Source organism: Gobio gobio, assembly GCF_949357685.1.
Source record: "Gobio gobio genome assembly, chromosome: 9".
Lineage (NCBI taxonomy): Eukaryota > Metazoa > Chordata > Actinopteri > Cypriniformes > Gobionidae > Gobio > Gobio gobio.
Window position 1 is genome coordinate 43,315,548 of NC_137115.1, and position 15,072 is coordinate 43,330,619.

General features: G+C 38.6%; 1 protein-coding gene across 1 annotated transcript in view; it reads right to left on the reverse strand.

The window, feature by feature from the left end:
- The window catches only part of megf11 (multiple EGF-like-domains 11), a gene marked incomplete at its 5' end in the record, with an annotated part of 127,869 nt that overhangs the window by 48,680 nt on the left and 64,117 nt on the right, over positions 1–15,072 (reverse strand). Inside the window, 3 exons of the mRNA XM_079826160.1 lie at positions 1,546–1,666; positions 5,434–5,680; positions 5,800–5,837. Of these exons, the coding sequence (XP_079682286.1) occupies positions 1,546–1,666; positions 5,434–5,680; positions 5,800–5,837 (406 nt within the window). The remainder of the gene's footprint in view (positions 1–1,545; positions 1,667–5,433; positions 5,681–5,799; positions 5,838–15,072) is intronic.

Sequence of the window (15,072 nt, forward strand, 5' to 3'; positions counted from 1 at the left end):
AGTCCCATGACCTTCATCAGGCATATATACGGGGTCATGGTACCGAAGCGTTGTGGCGAATAAAGCTATTTTGATACTTTTGCAAGTACTGATGGAGTGTGTGACTTTCTTTTGTTCTTGATTTTTGACTTTGTTGGTCTTTTCACCTATACACCTATCTATTACATGCAAGTGTGCTAGGGTAATTGTTCATTTATTGTTCATCAGCTGAAAAATAACAATAATGTTATTGTTCATCTGTGTCATTAATGTTGTAGTTGTGGTGTGACCTTCGATATTCTTATAGAATTAGAACACTTATTAAAACTTTATAGTTATCGTCCTTGGTTTGAATGTGCCTTAACTCTTATTCTCACTTCCACACAAAATTCACTGATGTGATCAGTCACTTGACATGCAATCATCACGTTGATGTCAAACAGATGCCATATAAAAAAATCCAGACAGTAGAGGGCAATTTTTCACTGAACAACTTAAATTTCAATACAAAAGCTATGGTCTTTTATAATGCTTTTATGGTGTGTTTTTTTTGGTTGTCATTTTGGAGCTTGAAAGCACATTCGCTTTTATTTTATGAAACTACGAGTAGCCAAAACATTCTTCAAACTTAAAATACCAAACATTCAAAATAACATTTCTTGAGTGCCACAGAAGAAAGAAGTCATACAGATTTGGAGGAAATAAAGGATTTTGAGTGAACACAGTACACATCATCCATAAAGATAAACGATCATACATAAAATCATGCAAAGATAGAACACGTGTATAGAATTACAGAAAAACGCAATATGTGGCCCTGTAAAGGAGGCCCTATTCAATATATCTGTAGCCACTTATATCAGTTAAAGCTGAAAGTTTTGCACGACCACTTACCACCACCTATCTGATCCAGTCTTTGCTACTGTACCTTTAAGGCGTTTAAGCGAGGTTCCTTAATTACTGAATAGGTGCTGATATGTCTGAATGACCCACTTTTGTAGTTTAGTTTCAATAAACGGTTTGAATGAACAGTGGATGGAGCATTGCTTTGTGAACGTTAGAGTACGTCTCCATTCTGTAGCACAAACTCTTTTCAGAAGAGAAAGGAAACGTGTTTTTGATATGTCCTCTTTATGAGTTTAAGATGATGCAAAAAGAGCAATAATGAGACTCAGCAATCTTCTGCTCAGATACTTAGAGACTCAGATCAGTGTCATTTCTTCCCCTTTTAGGATAGTGCAAGTATCTAAATTCAGATTCTCCTCCACCCCTTCTTCATTTACCTCTTAAACTCTTTCACCTTCCCTCCATTCACTTAACCCTCCCTTTCTCCTTCTTATTACTCCCTCTTCTCCGTTCTTTCTTACTTTTAAGTGTGACTCACCTCTTCCAACGTTTCAGTATCTTGCCCTTTTACTCTCCTTCACTCTCTGCCCCTCATTCCTTATCATCTGTCTTCTCATCTTTATTCCCCTCTGTTTCTTTTCTATCTTTTATTCTCTCAGTCACTTTCTCTTTGTCCCTCACTTCTCCACCCTTTTAGTCCCTCTGAGTGCAGCATCTTACCATCCATCCAGCAGGGCAGGAGCATTCTCCAGTGATGTGATGGCAGGTTCCTCCGTTTTGACAAGGGCAGCGCTGCTCACACTGTGGGCCGTGACTTCCAGAGGGACAGCGCTCTCCACAGCTGCCGAACCACAAGAGGAAAGACATGAAACTCAGGCAGCCATTGCAAAGGATTGCAACATAAAACACAAGAATGTTCAAAGACTTTAGAACAAATACTTAAGAAAAAAAAAAAACCCAACCATATTTTTTTAAGTACCCTCACAAGTACTTCACAGGATTTCCACTATGATAACAATGAATATAGACAAAGAATAAGTACATCGAATGTAGATCAGTATGGGGGACTCGGGCTAGTTGTCACATGGGGTACCTAACTTAAAACTTTTATTTGTTGTTTTCAAACACCTAGTTAAAATTGTATCCTCTAAATTGCAATATTTGTTAACATTTTTTCAATGAATTTTGGATAAATAAGTGAATTAACAACAGTAGCAAACATTCTAGTAAAGGGTTTGCTATAATTTCTTTTTCTTTTACATATTTTCTTGGGACCTGTTCTCATATATTTTGTAATAATTGTAAAAATCAATTACATCAGTTATCAGTTATAATTTCTGTTGCCCCAAAACAATTGATATTTATAGAATATAAAAATATGATACACTTTTGTTCAAAAGTTTGGGGTCGGTAAGATTTTAGTCTCTTAATATGCACAAGAAAGCTGAATTTATTTGATCAAAAATATACTAAAAACAGTAATACTATTACAATGTTTTTTTTTGTGATAGAAAAGCTGAATTACTCCAGTCTTCAATGACACGTGATCCTTCAGAAATCATTCTAACATCATTAGTTTGTGCTCAATAAACTTTTCTTATTATTATCAATATTGAAAACAAAAGTATCACGTAATGATACAGTGAGACGCGCGCCATATGTCAGTCCTTCCAGAAAAATGCGGCTTTTTTTGTGATTGTTGCGGGCAAAAATCCTTGATTATGCGGCACATTTTCTTAAAAAATGCAATGGAAAATGCGGGATATTTATGCAATTTGTATGCGATAAAATTGCGGGAACTTGCAAAAACCGCGGTTTGATGAAAAAGAGAAGAAAAGCACTACATCACAGAAAGTGCTGGGAATATTTAAGTTCTCATCTTGTTTTATTGAAGACCTAAATAAACACATGGCTCAAATTTACAAAATATTTAGTCAAATTGAGTTACAAAAATGTAGTCAAGTTCTGTAGCTTTACAAAAGGAATATGCTACAACTTTTGAAAAAAAATGCATAAATAACTTCCTGTTTTACAGAGGTAGCTAGCTATACAAAACAGACATTTGAGTGCTTCCAATCCACAAAGTGCAATCTCTTAAAGGCTTAGTTCACCCAAAAATGAAAATTCTGTCATTAATTACTTCCCCTCATGGACACCCTGCTGCACTATACACTCTCAATACCCATAAAAGGTATTAAAGACGTCGTTACAAAGTCCATCTCACTACAGTGGTTCTACAATAACTTTATGAAGTGACGAGAATAGTTTTTGTGCATAGTTTTGAATCAGCGAGTCGATTCATGATTCGGATCGCGTGTCAAACTGCTGAAATGCGCAACTTTGGCGATCCAAACCGCTGAATCGACTCACTGATTCATAACGCTTCGAAGCTTCATGATGCTGTTTTTTTAAATCGGTCAACACACCGGGAAACTGCTTCGCGCAGTCTTTTGCTGTTATTTTTGTTGGCAAATGGGAATTTGCGTGCTTCATTATGGTTTCACCGATATCTATGGTTTCACCACGGGGTTTGCAGCTTTTCGATGACGTTCACGTCGGGTAATTACGTCCCTTCAAAACGTTCCCATGGCAATAGGGGGAAATGCCGGCTCTTGTGTGAAGTAAACAAACATTTTTCAACTTTCTGCTAATATATATGACTTTTTTGCAACGAAAATGCGGGGATTATGAAATCATGCAAGCCCGCATATTTTGCACGCGGAAATAGGCAATTTACGTGGCGAAAGTGCGCCGTATTTGAAAAAATGCGGCCCCCGCATAAATATGCGGACTTTGGCTGATTATGCATTAAATCATGCGATTGCATAATCGCGTTTTTCTGGAGGGACTGATATATGGAAAGTATTCAGGAGGCACACCATAAGGTTTTCCGAGGAAGAAACCGTATTATTCAGTCAAAACACTGAGCTCGGCCGTTACTCTGAGTGAGCTCCTGTGAGAGTGCGTGCGAGTCGTCAACAGGCACCAGCGCTCATGCTTACTATAACTCGCACTGTTGTCATGGCACCCAGGAAAAGCACACACGCGCACACACACACCATTTTGAGAAATCAGGCTCAATAGAAACAAACGCGACTCTCGTCTTTTCTATAAGGTATATGATAAGAAATAATACAATAATACTAATAATAAAACCTCCTGAAGTGAATATTGTGTACCGTTGTCATGACAACATTGCGTGAGGGGCTGCTGAGTCAGTACTGATGGTTCGCACGCACTCTCACAGGAGCGCACTCAGAGTAATGGCCGAGCTCAGTATTTTTACTGAATAAATATTTAAATATTCTTAGAAACCTTTCGGAGGTTTATCTGAAAAAATCATGTTCATGTTTTACTTAATTTTATATGTTTTAGCAATTATTAAGAACTGTAATTGTATGAGTGCTGGACAGAAATGTTTGTATTTTTGTACTTCTCGTTTTGTGTGTCTTTTGTACTTATTTTATTTTGTTGTGATTACTCTGTGCTGCCATTTTGGCCAGGACTCCCTGGTATAAGAGATTTACATCTCAATGGGACTATCTCCTGGTTAATTAAAGGTTTAAATAAAAAAATAAATAATACGATTTATTTCTCGCAAAACCTTATAGTGTGCCTGTAGATCTGAAAATTCAGCTTTTGTCCCCGTTATGATTGAATCACAGGACCGGAATACCAGTTGCCTTGTCAAAAAGCTTTTTATTGTCATATGTCTCGACATAGGAGAGAAACGTGTTGTTATCGTGCCAGCTGTATGTTTCTCTGAGGTTGTACATTAACAGTGAGCATTATATACCACTGACCACAGGATTTGCAAATCCTTACAAGGTAAAGAAACATGTTGGTCTGTTTAAAATAGAATGTATACTTCATGCTTACATCAGTTGATAATATAAGCTACTGTTACATCATCGGAAACAGGTGCTACATATACAGTGAGGTCCTTCATACAGTCCATGATAGAAAATGTACACACATTCTTGTATGACCAAAATATCTCCGTCCTTCTCCCTCCATATGACAGTAATATGTCATGCAAACTTAAGCTCATGCAGTATATATAACTTTCTCATGCACTTAAACTTCACAAATACATTATAGATTTAATTATACATATAAATAATATTAAAATAACAAATTTCTGATCTACAGTGCCTCATAGCGTGAAGGACTATTTTTAAAACGTCTGCTTTTGAGGTCCAAAAAAGATAGCAGGACATAGGGCACTGGAACAACAGCAGGGTGAGTAAAAGATGGCTTTATTTTCGTTTCATGGTGAACTATCCCTTTAACTATTTTCGCCATATTTCATTAAACGTTTTGCACCACATAACTGTTTTTCTGTTTATTTAGCTGAAAAACAGACTATTTAATGGCAGGTTCCCATTGTGACAACACAAAAGGTCATAAAAGGTGAATGTGTGTTTACCTGGCAATGATGGTGGAAAGGTTGAATAGCTATTTTGCAGTCAAGAGGTGTGGGCCCAAATTGACTTTCAAAAATAAACCTACCCTTTTCACTAGAGTTACAACTTGCCCTTGTCTCCTCTACATAAAGAATATATTTCAGGAAAGACATATTAACCTTCATATCTCTCTGGTACTCACATGGGGCCCATGTAGCCTGGTGCACATATGCATTCCCCTGTCTCGTGGTGGCAGGTGGCACCGTTGAGGCATTGACATTGCAGCTGGCAGCCCTTGCCATAGTAGCCAGGCTCACATTGATCCTCACAGCGCCAGCCTTGGTAGCCGTCTGTGCAGACACAGGCTCCTGTGATGGGGTTACACAGTGCCCCATTCTTGCACTGACAGCGGTTGCTGCAGTGGGGCCCCCAGTGGCCACTTTCACAACCTGATACACAAAGAAGAAGAAAGGACGCTTTTTTACACCAGCCAACTAAATTACCACCATAATCCAGTCCGAGTTAAGGGTAAAAACTCTCGCTGATCAGTATGACTCAGTCGTATTACATTGTGAGCAACAAGTTGGTAACCGGTGATCTGTAATCCTGGAATTGCCAATACACAAGATTTGTTAAGTCATAGAATTTTATTACAGAACATATGCTGAAGTATACAGGTTTGTACAGTGTTTTGTCAATACAAGTGAATCCCACTGTGAGTGGGGATTAGCTGAAGCATAGATTATTTACATCCCCTAATATATTCTCTTTAAATTATCAACGAGCTAATAACCACGCTGAAAGCAAACGCTATCAATAAAATAGGTGAAATTGCAAGAAGCTAATCTCGCAAGCGCACCTAAAGTGACCCAGAGATGCTATAAAAGACTGACTCAGTCATTCTGGTCTTTTCATGGTATTAGCTAGCATAAATAGGGCCAAACCTACCATAGACATATAGACATAGATTCTTGCATAAATGTTACTGCGTGCATCTGGAGATAACTTATGCGATTCTGATTCCCTCACTTAAAATTCAGTGCTAACTTTCGTCCTGCATCATTTCTGATATACTGTACACTACTGTTTAAAAGTTTGAGGTCATTAAGATTTGTTTTTGAAAGAAATGAATCATTTTATTCAGCAAAGATTGATTAAAAGTGAGAGTAAAGACATTTACAATGTCGAGTTTAAAAGCTATTCTTTTGAATTCATGTATCACATTTTCCACAAAAATATTAAGCAGCACAACAGTTTTCAACGTTGATAATAAAAAGAAATGAATCAAATAAATTATTAGAATTAGAATGATTTCTGAAGGATCATGTTACACTGAAGACTGGAAGAATGAATGCTGACATAAATCACTTTTTAAAATGTAAATGTTTAAAATGTTTTTTTTTGTATTTTTAATAAAACAATTGCAGCCTTAGTGAGCATAAGAGACTTCTATCAAAAACATAATTTCAAAATCGTACTGATCCCAAACTTTTTGAAAGGTAAACTACATGTATGTCATGATGGTTCCATTCAACGCAACATGTTGTTTTAAGCATACAGTCCTTTTAACCTCGCAAACCAGTCCATATTTACCTACTAGGCAAAAAGCTGTTTTGAAAGTGGATAAAGCCCTAATGAAGCCTGTGTGCTGTTGGACACCAGTATCCGTTGTCTATGCCAGACAAACATGAGGTGGATGATCAGCACTTAGAGAAGACAGCTTGGCACAGAGGGGGGTCATGGAACATCCTGCCGCTGTGGCGAGTCTTTCCCAGGAGGTGCGACGTTGGCCGCATTAAGTAGCTCACAGAGGGCAGGAGGCACGTTATTGATTTGAGTAAATCTGCCATGGATGAGTTTTCCAGTCAGTTGAGCTCTCGCACCACACAAATGACCAGGGCACATTAAAGGTAGAAAACCTGCAGGAGGTCAGCGAAGATGGATGAGCCGCTCATCGTCTGCTCCGCTCGCAGTCAATCAGCACTCATCACGCTCCTCTCAGCTCTCCCACGCTGATGAGAGAAAAAGAGCAGAAAAACACAACACATCCACTGTTTGCCTCTCTCACCGGCCCCCAGACCTCGTCAACTTCCCATCAGCCCCAAAGTGAGCGCTTCACTTTCAGAGAAGCCTCATACTGGGACGCAAACAGTTTCCCTCCCATTCAACACGGCAAATCCACTCCGCGTTGGCTCAGAGTCCGCCAGGCCTCTTCATCTGCAGCCATTCTGAATCATTGCGGAGGAGGACAAATAAAGTGGAAATCTAGACAGAGCTTAATTTGCAGAAGTCTTTTTCTCTGGTGCTCAGAAGCAGCACAAAATGTTGCCATTGAAGACTCAAAGCCTCTTTTCCCCCCACAGCGAGACGCCTCAGCACATTTTCTTCTAAAGCCCATTATCTCGGCCCGTCTCTTCTGCGTTTAGTTTCAGGCTCGCCACAGACAGTCTCTCACTGCGGGCCCTCTGACAGCATTTAGCCGTGATTAAAGAGTCAGAGATCATTTGGTGCCATGGGCAAGGCTGTAAAACACACAGTGATATTCCTATATCTCTGTGTTTAAAGTATCTAAAAGGAAGCTTCCATAAGTATGTGTCTAATCAGAGACGAGATGAAGGAAGAGTGGATGAGGCCCCCTTTGGGGCAATGGACCTTGTGTGTGGGCCGAGATTCAATGTTATAAGCACACCAAACGGCCGACCTGTAACACAACCCCTATTTAAAGCGCTCAGCATTGCACAAACAGGCTAATCAAAGGGTGTGTTTGGGGAGACAACCCATGCTCTTTGAGGCATCGGACTGAACTGTGCGCGTGTGTTTGTGTACTGTACGTTGATAAGCAGAAAAATGTACTGGCCTGATCTGATCAGATGGTTGGGAAAGATCTCAGTGCAGGGCAGCGCCATGCACAATCCTGTGAGAATCCGTAATGCTGCTACTTGAAGTTCTCGCATAAGCGTGGCGAGCCTTATTACCAAACAAAATCCTTTCAGCTGCAGGCCTGATTCAAAAATGATTACGGCTGACAAGAAAAATACTGTATGTATTTTGGTGCTATGTTCTGCCTAGAGCTGTGTGTGCAGCTAAATAAACATGAACGTCACAAAAGGCTAATTAGGGAGACTTCCAAAGTCTAAACTGTTGTATTTTCTATGAAGACAAAATATCTCACTCCTGTGGAATCTGGAAGCCCTGCTTAAGCTGTCTGTTTTTATTAAGAATCTGCTTCTTGTTGGAGCCATAGCCTTGAGGGTAACACGCATACATATCGCAACAGTGCTTCATATCTCTTCCTGTCTCTGCTCAAACTGTCAAATAAATGACTGTACAAAAATATCTGTTTCGAAATTGTATTTTATTTATTTTATTTGCTCTTTGGCCATTTTCTGCCACGTCAAAACTATATTTTAATAGCAAAAATCTATTAAAGACCTGATAAAATTAGACCCAAATGCAAATGCACCAATCAGGCATAGACTGGCTAACGGGTGGCCTGGTGACTGATGCTCAATTCATGTTTATTTATTTATTTGTGTATTTATTATTACTTTATATTATTGCCTGCCTGATGCACGCAAGTGATTTCTGTAATCGGACAATGATTTAAATTGTGACCAGTGAATTGGTAAAATATACTTGATAGCTCGATAAAAATTAAATTGATAGCCTGGTAAATCATGGATCCACTAGTGTTGACTGCGACACTATTTACCTCACCTCCTTCAAACTGCTTCTGCACGCAAAAGAAAAATCCTGCATGAAGACGCAGCATAATGCAGCGATCTGTGGCATTTCCTGATGGAACTTATATCTATAGAATGGCTTTCTGTGTGCGAGGTTACAAATGTTTGCTCCTTTTCTAGTTGCATTTCCCAAAAATTCACTTCACACAAACGCGAGTTGGCATAGTTTGAAAGAATTTCGGGTCTATGCAGGGCTAAGCTTTCTTGTGAATGGGTAAGTGCCCATTCTCAGTCTAGTCGAAGATCAGTGACAGAGCAGAGATGGACTGTATCGTGGTTAGCGATCCAGTCTCTTATCTGTCGCCCTCTCCATCTCATTAAGGCTGGATACATAAAAGCTGAGGAATTTGCCTTGCAAACTTCCATCGGTATAGCGCTTACTAGAAACTTGTGTGTAGGCCTATTGCGATAGTCAATAAATCAATTAATCGCACAATAAAAAAAATTAGCTCGATAATTTTTCCGGCTGCGATAATTTCCAGCGTCCGTTTTTTTATCCATTTTTGCCGAGCGTTACATTATATGATCACGCTCTAATACATGTAAATGCTAAGTGCGAAAAGACACGAGAATGCGCTGTATGTCAATGTCCTCTCCTGTCTGTGTGGCTGCTTCTCATGTCAGCTAATCGAGGGACACTCTGACACACACACACACACACACACACTCGTGGCACAGACAGACTCGCGTCAGTCTCCTGCTCACATCGAGTTCTCTTTTGCTCATTAACAAACAATAACAACAACACAGAGAATTTTGAGTATTCTCATATTAGGAGTCTTAAATTAGTTAAATAACGTCTTAAATTAACTTAAAGAGTTGTGAGGAAATGAGATGCGCGGGACAGCGTGTGAGATCCGCGTCATGTTCGGCAGTGGCTGTTCTTAAAGTGACAGGAGCACTGATGGTGCCTGTCATTAATGTTCCTCAAACGGGAACAGAGAAAATTGTAGCTTTAAAGCTACACTATGTAACTTTTCCATCCACTAGAGGTCGCCTGTTCAAAACAAAGGCGTAGTTTGATGACGGCACGTTTGAGCGCAGAATCTCGGGACATGTGGTCTTCACCTCACAGCCGGTGGAAAACAGTCAGGATAGGACTCGGGCAGAAATCATGTTCATGGATGCGATTATTAACATTACTGTAGTGAAGCAGAGCAGGAGCGAGTGTTGTGGAGCTGAGCAAGGCCGCAGGAGCGATTGAAGAGCGGGACTGTTATTATGGCATAGTCGCTGGCGGGACTTTTATTATGACACGGTTGCCGGCGCAACTTCCTCTTTTCCAGTCATGAGTTTGAGGTAACGCAACTCTGTTTATCGTATTAGATATATCTGAGTGTGTTGAAAAGGAAGTTATGACGTTCGCTCGGCGGCTGCTATGACACTTGTTCACACTGCAGTGAGAGTAAAGCGTTTCACTTAATAAAACCGGAGACTGAGGGTGACGCAGATATGACGCAATCGACAGGCGACTCCCTCACACGCATAGCTCACACGTCCCGGTTCCTTGGTTAAAATAGCAATTTTCTCACGATTTACAAATAGTTGAAAACATTTGGGATATTCTAAGTACTCAACTGAACAAAATATATAACACTGGCCTAGTGGTTTCTGGATGTTTTACTGCAAAAATCCTACATAGTTCACCTTTAATGATGATTCATCTATATTTCATGTATTATTTATGCAGTTAAGAAAGGTGTTTGATAGCTATTACATTTCTGTATATGTCTAACAGGGAAGGCACAGGTAAAATAATATTTATTATAATGGGGTTATGTAAAGATTGTTTTAAGTTCACTTAAATTAAAAGTTGTTTTTTTAAAGCCAAATAAATGTTGAAATTGTTAGCTTTCAGTTATACTGTAATGTAACATCATTAATGTTTCATAGAGACATCAGTGATACTGGCCTTCATTCATAAAAACAACATATTGACAATACAACACATTTAAAATATGCTGTCAATAAATCATTAATTTGGAGAGTAACTGAAATTATTACAATATTAAAACATTAAAAACATATTAATCGTGATTAATTAGTTAATTTTTTTTAATCGATTCCCAGCACTACCTAAAACACAATCATCCGTTGCAGTTTTCCCAGCTGTTTATTCAAGTGCATTTTTTTGTTAACAGACTGAGGGTCCATTGCTTTTTTTGTTTTGGTTGTTTTGTTCATTTATTGTGGATATTTCAAATGCTTTCCGTTTTCAGTGTTAAATAATCTTTGGAAATAAAAGTTTATTAATCTTTGAAAAGGTGTACCTGCATTATTATGCCATTATCATTATTTTAGATGAAAACGGTCTCAGAACGACAATATTATCGTTTATCGCAATCATTTCTTGGCCAATTTATCGTCCAGCAAAAGTTGTTATTGTGACAGGCCTACTTGTGTGATGATATGTAGAGTTGCTGCATGCGACTCCATATCTCAGTTGTTGCCTGGATCAGCTTATTATGCTGGACTCAGTACTGTGGACTTAGCTGAGGCCATGTCTATAGTCTCCCCTGAAAAGCTCTGCTCTTAGGGGCTCTAGGCTATTGCCTGTCCAATTAAAGTCCCCAGAGCATCATCATCTGACACAGCGTTGAGTTCCCTCAAAACCCAGTTCCCTGAGAAGTGAACGAGTTCCCTGAGAAGACGCTCTTTATCCTTCAATAAAATCAAGTGCATGAATCTAGTATGGCCTATACATCATTTTGTATATACCACTTTGTGCCTATCAATCTTGTGCCAACCTGCCCTTTATCATCCAACAGATGGACTGTAACCATATAGATGTTTGTAACAGGGCCAAGGGTTTGTGAATCAGATGGAAGCACTGTACACGAGTGTGACTGCACGGACTCTATCACAGCACACAATGCCTCTAGGGCCAATTACTACTTCCTTGCACCCAGTCCAGCCCATTGTACTCCTTAATTAAAGCTCCAGCGGTGGAGGGGAAGACTGAGTCAAACCCTCTCACCCAAGTTTTAGCGTTTGTGGTTAATGACTGGAGGAAGTGCATCCAGACAATTAAACTTCTAGATAAATGAAGATCCCAAACCTTGGCAGCTGAACTCCTCTGTTTGGGTTCATCTCTCTATGCCATGATGAATACAGGATGGGAGTTTGTCTCTACATGACAGAGTGTCTTAATTACTGTGAGTCAATGTCATAGCTCTGTGTGCTACGTGACTCAAGTCCGACTCCATGCCCGGTGACGGTTAGAATGAGACCTGTTTTGTGCCAGTTGAGTGTGTTCTACAGAGCACAGGTTATGCAGGAACCTTATTAAGCCAATGAATGTGAAACAGTGTGCAGCTTCAAAGAAGGCAAAAGTAAATGAAATTATATGGGCACGGTGTCATAAAAGATAGTTTTAAATTATACAGCAGATGGGTGATCCAAATGTACTTGAATAAAAAGATTCTGTCCAGTGAAAAATAAGTGAAGGTTCATATACACTCAGAAACCTTGACTAATTGGATTTGCAAGGCTACAAGGATAGAAATTATGAAAAATTAAAGGAACTGCATCCCTATACGACAGATATCCGGAATAGTGAGACAAGCAAAGAAGAAGGATTGGCCAATATTAAATATTAAATAGATTTTTATTTTGAAATTGTGTTCACTCAGGACTTTTAATGACAGCCCTCCTTACACCGCGCTCTCTTGTCTTGAATATTGTCTCATTTTGGTGAATCATTTTAATACCAGTTCACAATAAGTAAAAGTATACGTATTTGGCATGCTGTCCGAGGGGAGGGCTCTAAGCTCGGAATTTGGCCCGAACCCAGAGTACTCCCCCCGTATCTTTGGTTAGGATAGTAACCAGGCAAGTGTGAGGAGACAGGGTGGTGGAGGGATGCAGAAAACTGTTGAGGAACGTAGGTGAGTCGGCTATGTATATATAAATAGGCCATCTCTCGTACTGATTAGATAGGCAATTTGAACGTGTTCCTCCCCAACTTTGTTTATAAAACATCATCAAGAATTCAGTTGCGATTTCCACTCAAAATTAGGGCTGTGCAGTATATCGAGTTTGTTTCGATATCTTTTTATAAACAATATGGAATGAGGCAATACCAGTTATATATCGATATACAGCAGTTCTGACTAATATATATATATATATTTCTAAAATATTTATTGTTGGACAATAAATGTGCCATATGTAGAGTTTTAAACCTACAAGTAAGTGTATTTTTATGATAGCAGTAACTGTAAAGTGACTTGTAATAGGGTAATCGAATTTAGGCCAATATGGTAGGCTATAATTAGTCTGTTCTTTTGTTTTTTATTTATTTAAATTTTTTAGTTTAATGAATTTAAAAATAAAATAATTATTTTTGTTTTTAGATTGTAATGTTATAATGTAATGTGATTTAACCCTTTTTGCACATAATAGGCTATATATATAGCATAACCTGCATGGTTACATTCACTATATCTGTTAATGTTATATTAACTTTGCTATGTTAGCTAATAAAAATACAACTTTTCATTGTTTGTTCATGTTAGTTCAAAGTGCATTAAAGGGATAGTTCATCATTTACTCACCCTCAAGTTGTTCCAAACATATATTCATTTCTTTTGCTGAACACAAAAGATGATATTTTGAAAAACATGGGGAACCAAACACCCATTGACTTCCATAGTATGGGGGAAAAATACTATCAAACCATCAACTCTTTTGTGTTCGGCATTAGAAAGAAATTGAAACAGGTTTGGAACAATTAGAGCGTGAGTAAATTATTTTTCAGTTTTGGGTGACCTATCCCCCTGGAGCCGTGTGGAGCACTTTTATGATGTATAGATGTACTTTTATGGACTTCAAAACAGAAACAGCCATTCACTGCCATTATAAATCAAGAGCCAGGACTTTTTTAAATATAAATCCAATTGTATTCATCTGAAAGAATGTCATATACACCTAGGATGGCTTGAGGGTGAGTAAATCATGAGGTGATTTTCATTTTTGGGTGAACTAAACCTTTACTGTTAATAGATACAACTTTTGACTGTTAACAGATACAACTAATGTTAACAAATGAAACCTTACTGTGGTGAGTGTAAGTGTTACCCTTCTGTTAAATACTGTAGCTGAAAAAAATAAAGCACTGTTTATTTAATTTGTATATTATATTGTATATGTCCTATTATTTGTAATTTGTTTTTTTGTTCTTATTTTTAATGACAAAGATAAAATAATGAAATAAAGATTTTCATCTTCGCCCACTCCTACTTTGTCCTAAATGGTCTGTCATTATTTTTTCCTTTATATTTTGTTACCTTGTAAGGCTAAATTTTTTAAATATGCAAATTAGTTTTGCTGTACTGCTAAGTGGCATAATAAAACCAACATGAAAAAGATTTGTGATAAAATCGTGATCTTATTGAAAATAAAATGTATATATTTTTATCATATATATGCCACCCCTACGGAACAGGTTGCTTCTTAGTGAAGCAAAAGAATATAGTGCATGCTTTCTACCAGTTCAAAAGAGTAATTGTTCGGTAATCGCACTTCTCTTGTAATGTTTCGCTGCGCATTTAAATGCCTGCAACAGACAAACAGGGCTATAGCTCTTTGATAAACATTAACAAATATTCCTTTTTTTTGTTTTGTTGCAAAATGACGATTATTTAGTACACTAGGATGATAAATGTCTCCTGGACATGCTTTTAAACGTACAGTTGTAAAAGCTGCCAATACTCTCACCGTGAAATGGTCCACTGGGCCCTCTAGAGCACCACTGACACTTATCACTATGTTATTTATTTGTGCGCTGAAAGAGCCGACTGCTACAGGATGAATTAGGGATACATTAGGGAATTTGGGATACGTTATGTGGGGTGGGGAGCTGATGGATGCTATTCTAAATATACAGAAGGAACTGCCAATAGTCATGTGGGGTGGATAGTGCTGAGTTATAATATCAGTGGGGGGAGCGCTTGCACTGCAGCTGCCAGGCAGCCTCGACGGACCGGGGCGTCCCTCCTACCCTAATTTATCACAGACAAGCCCCTGCTACATGTTTCCTTTTCCCCAGTACAGAGGAACAGCATGGGACCTGCCAGCCAAAGCCTCAGGGGAAACAC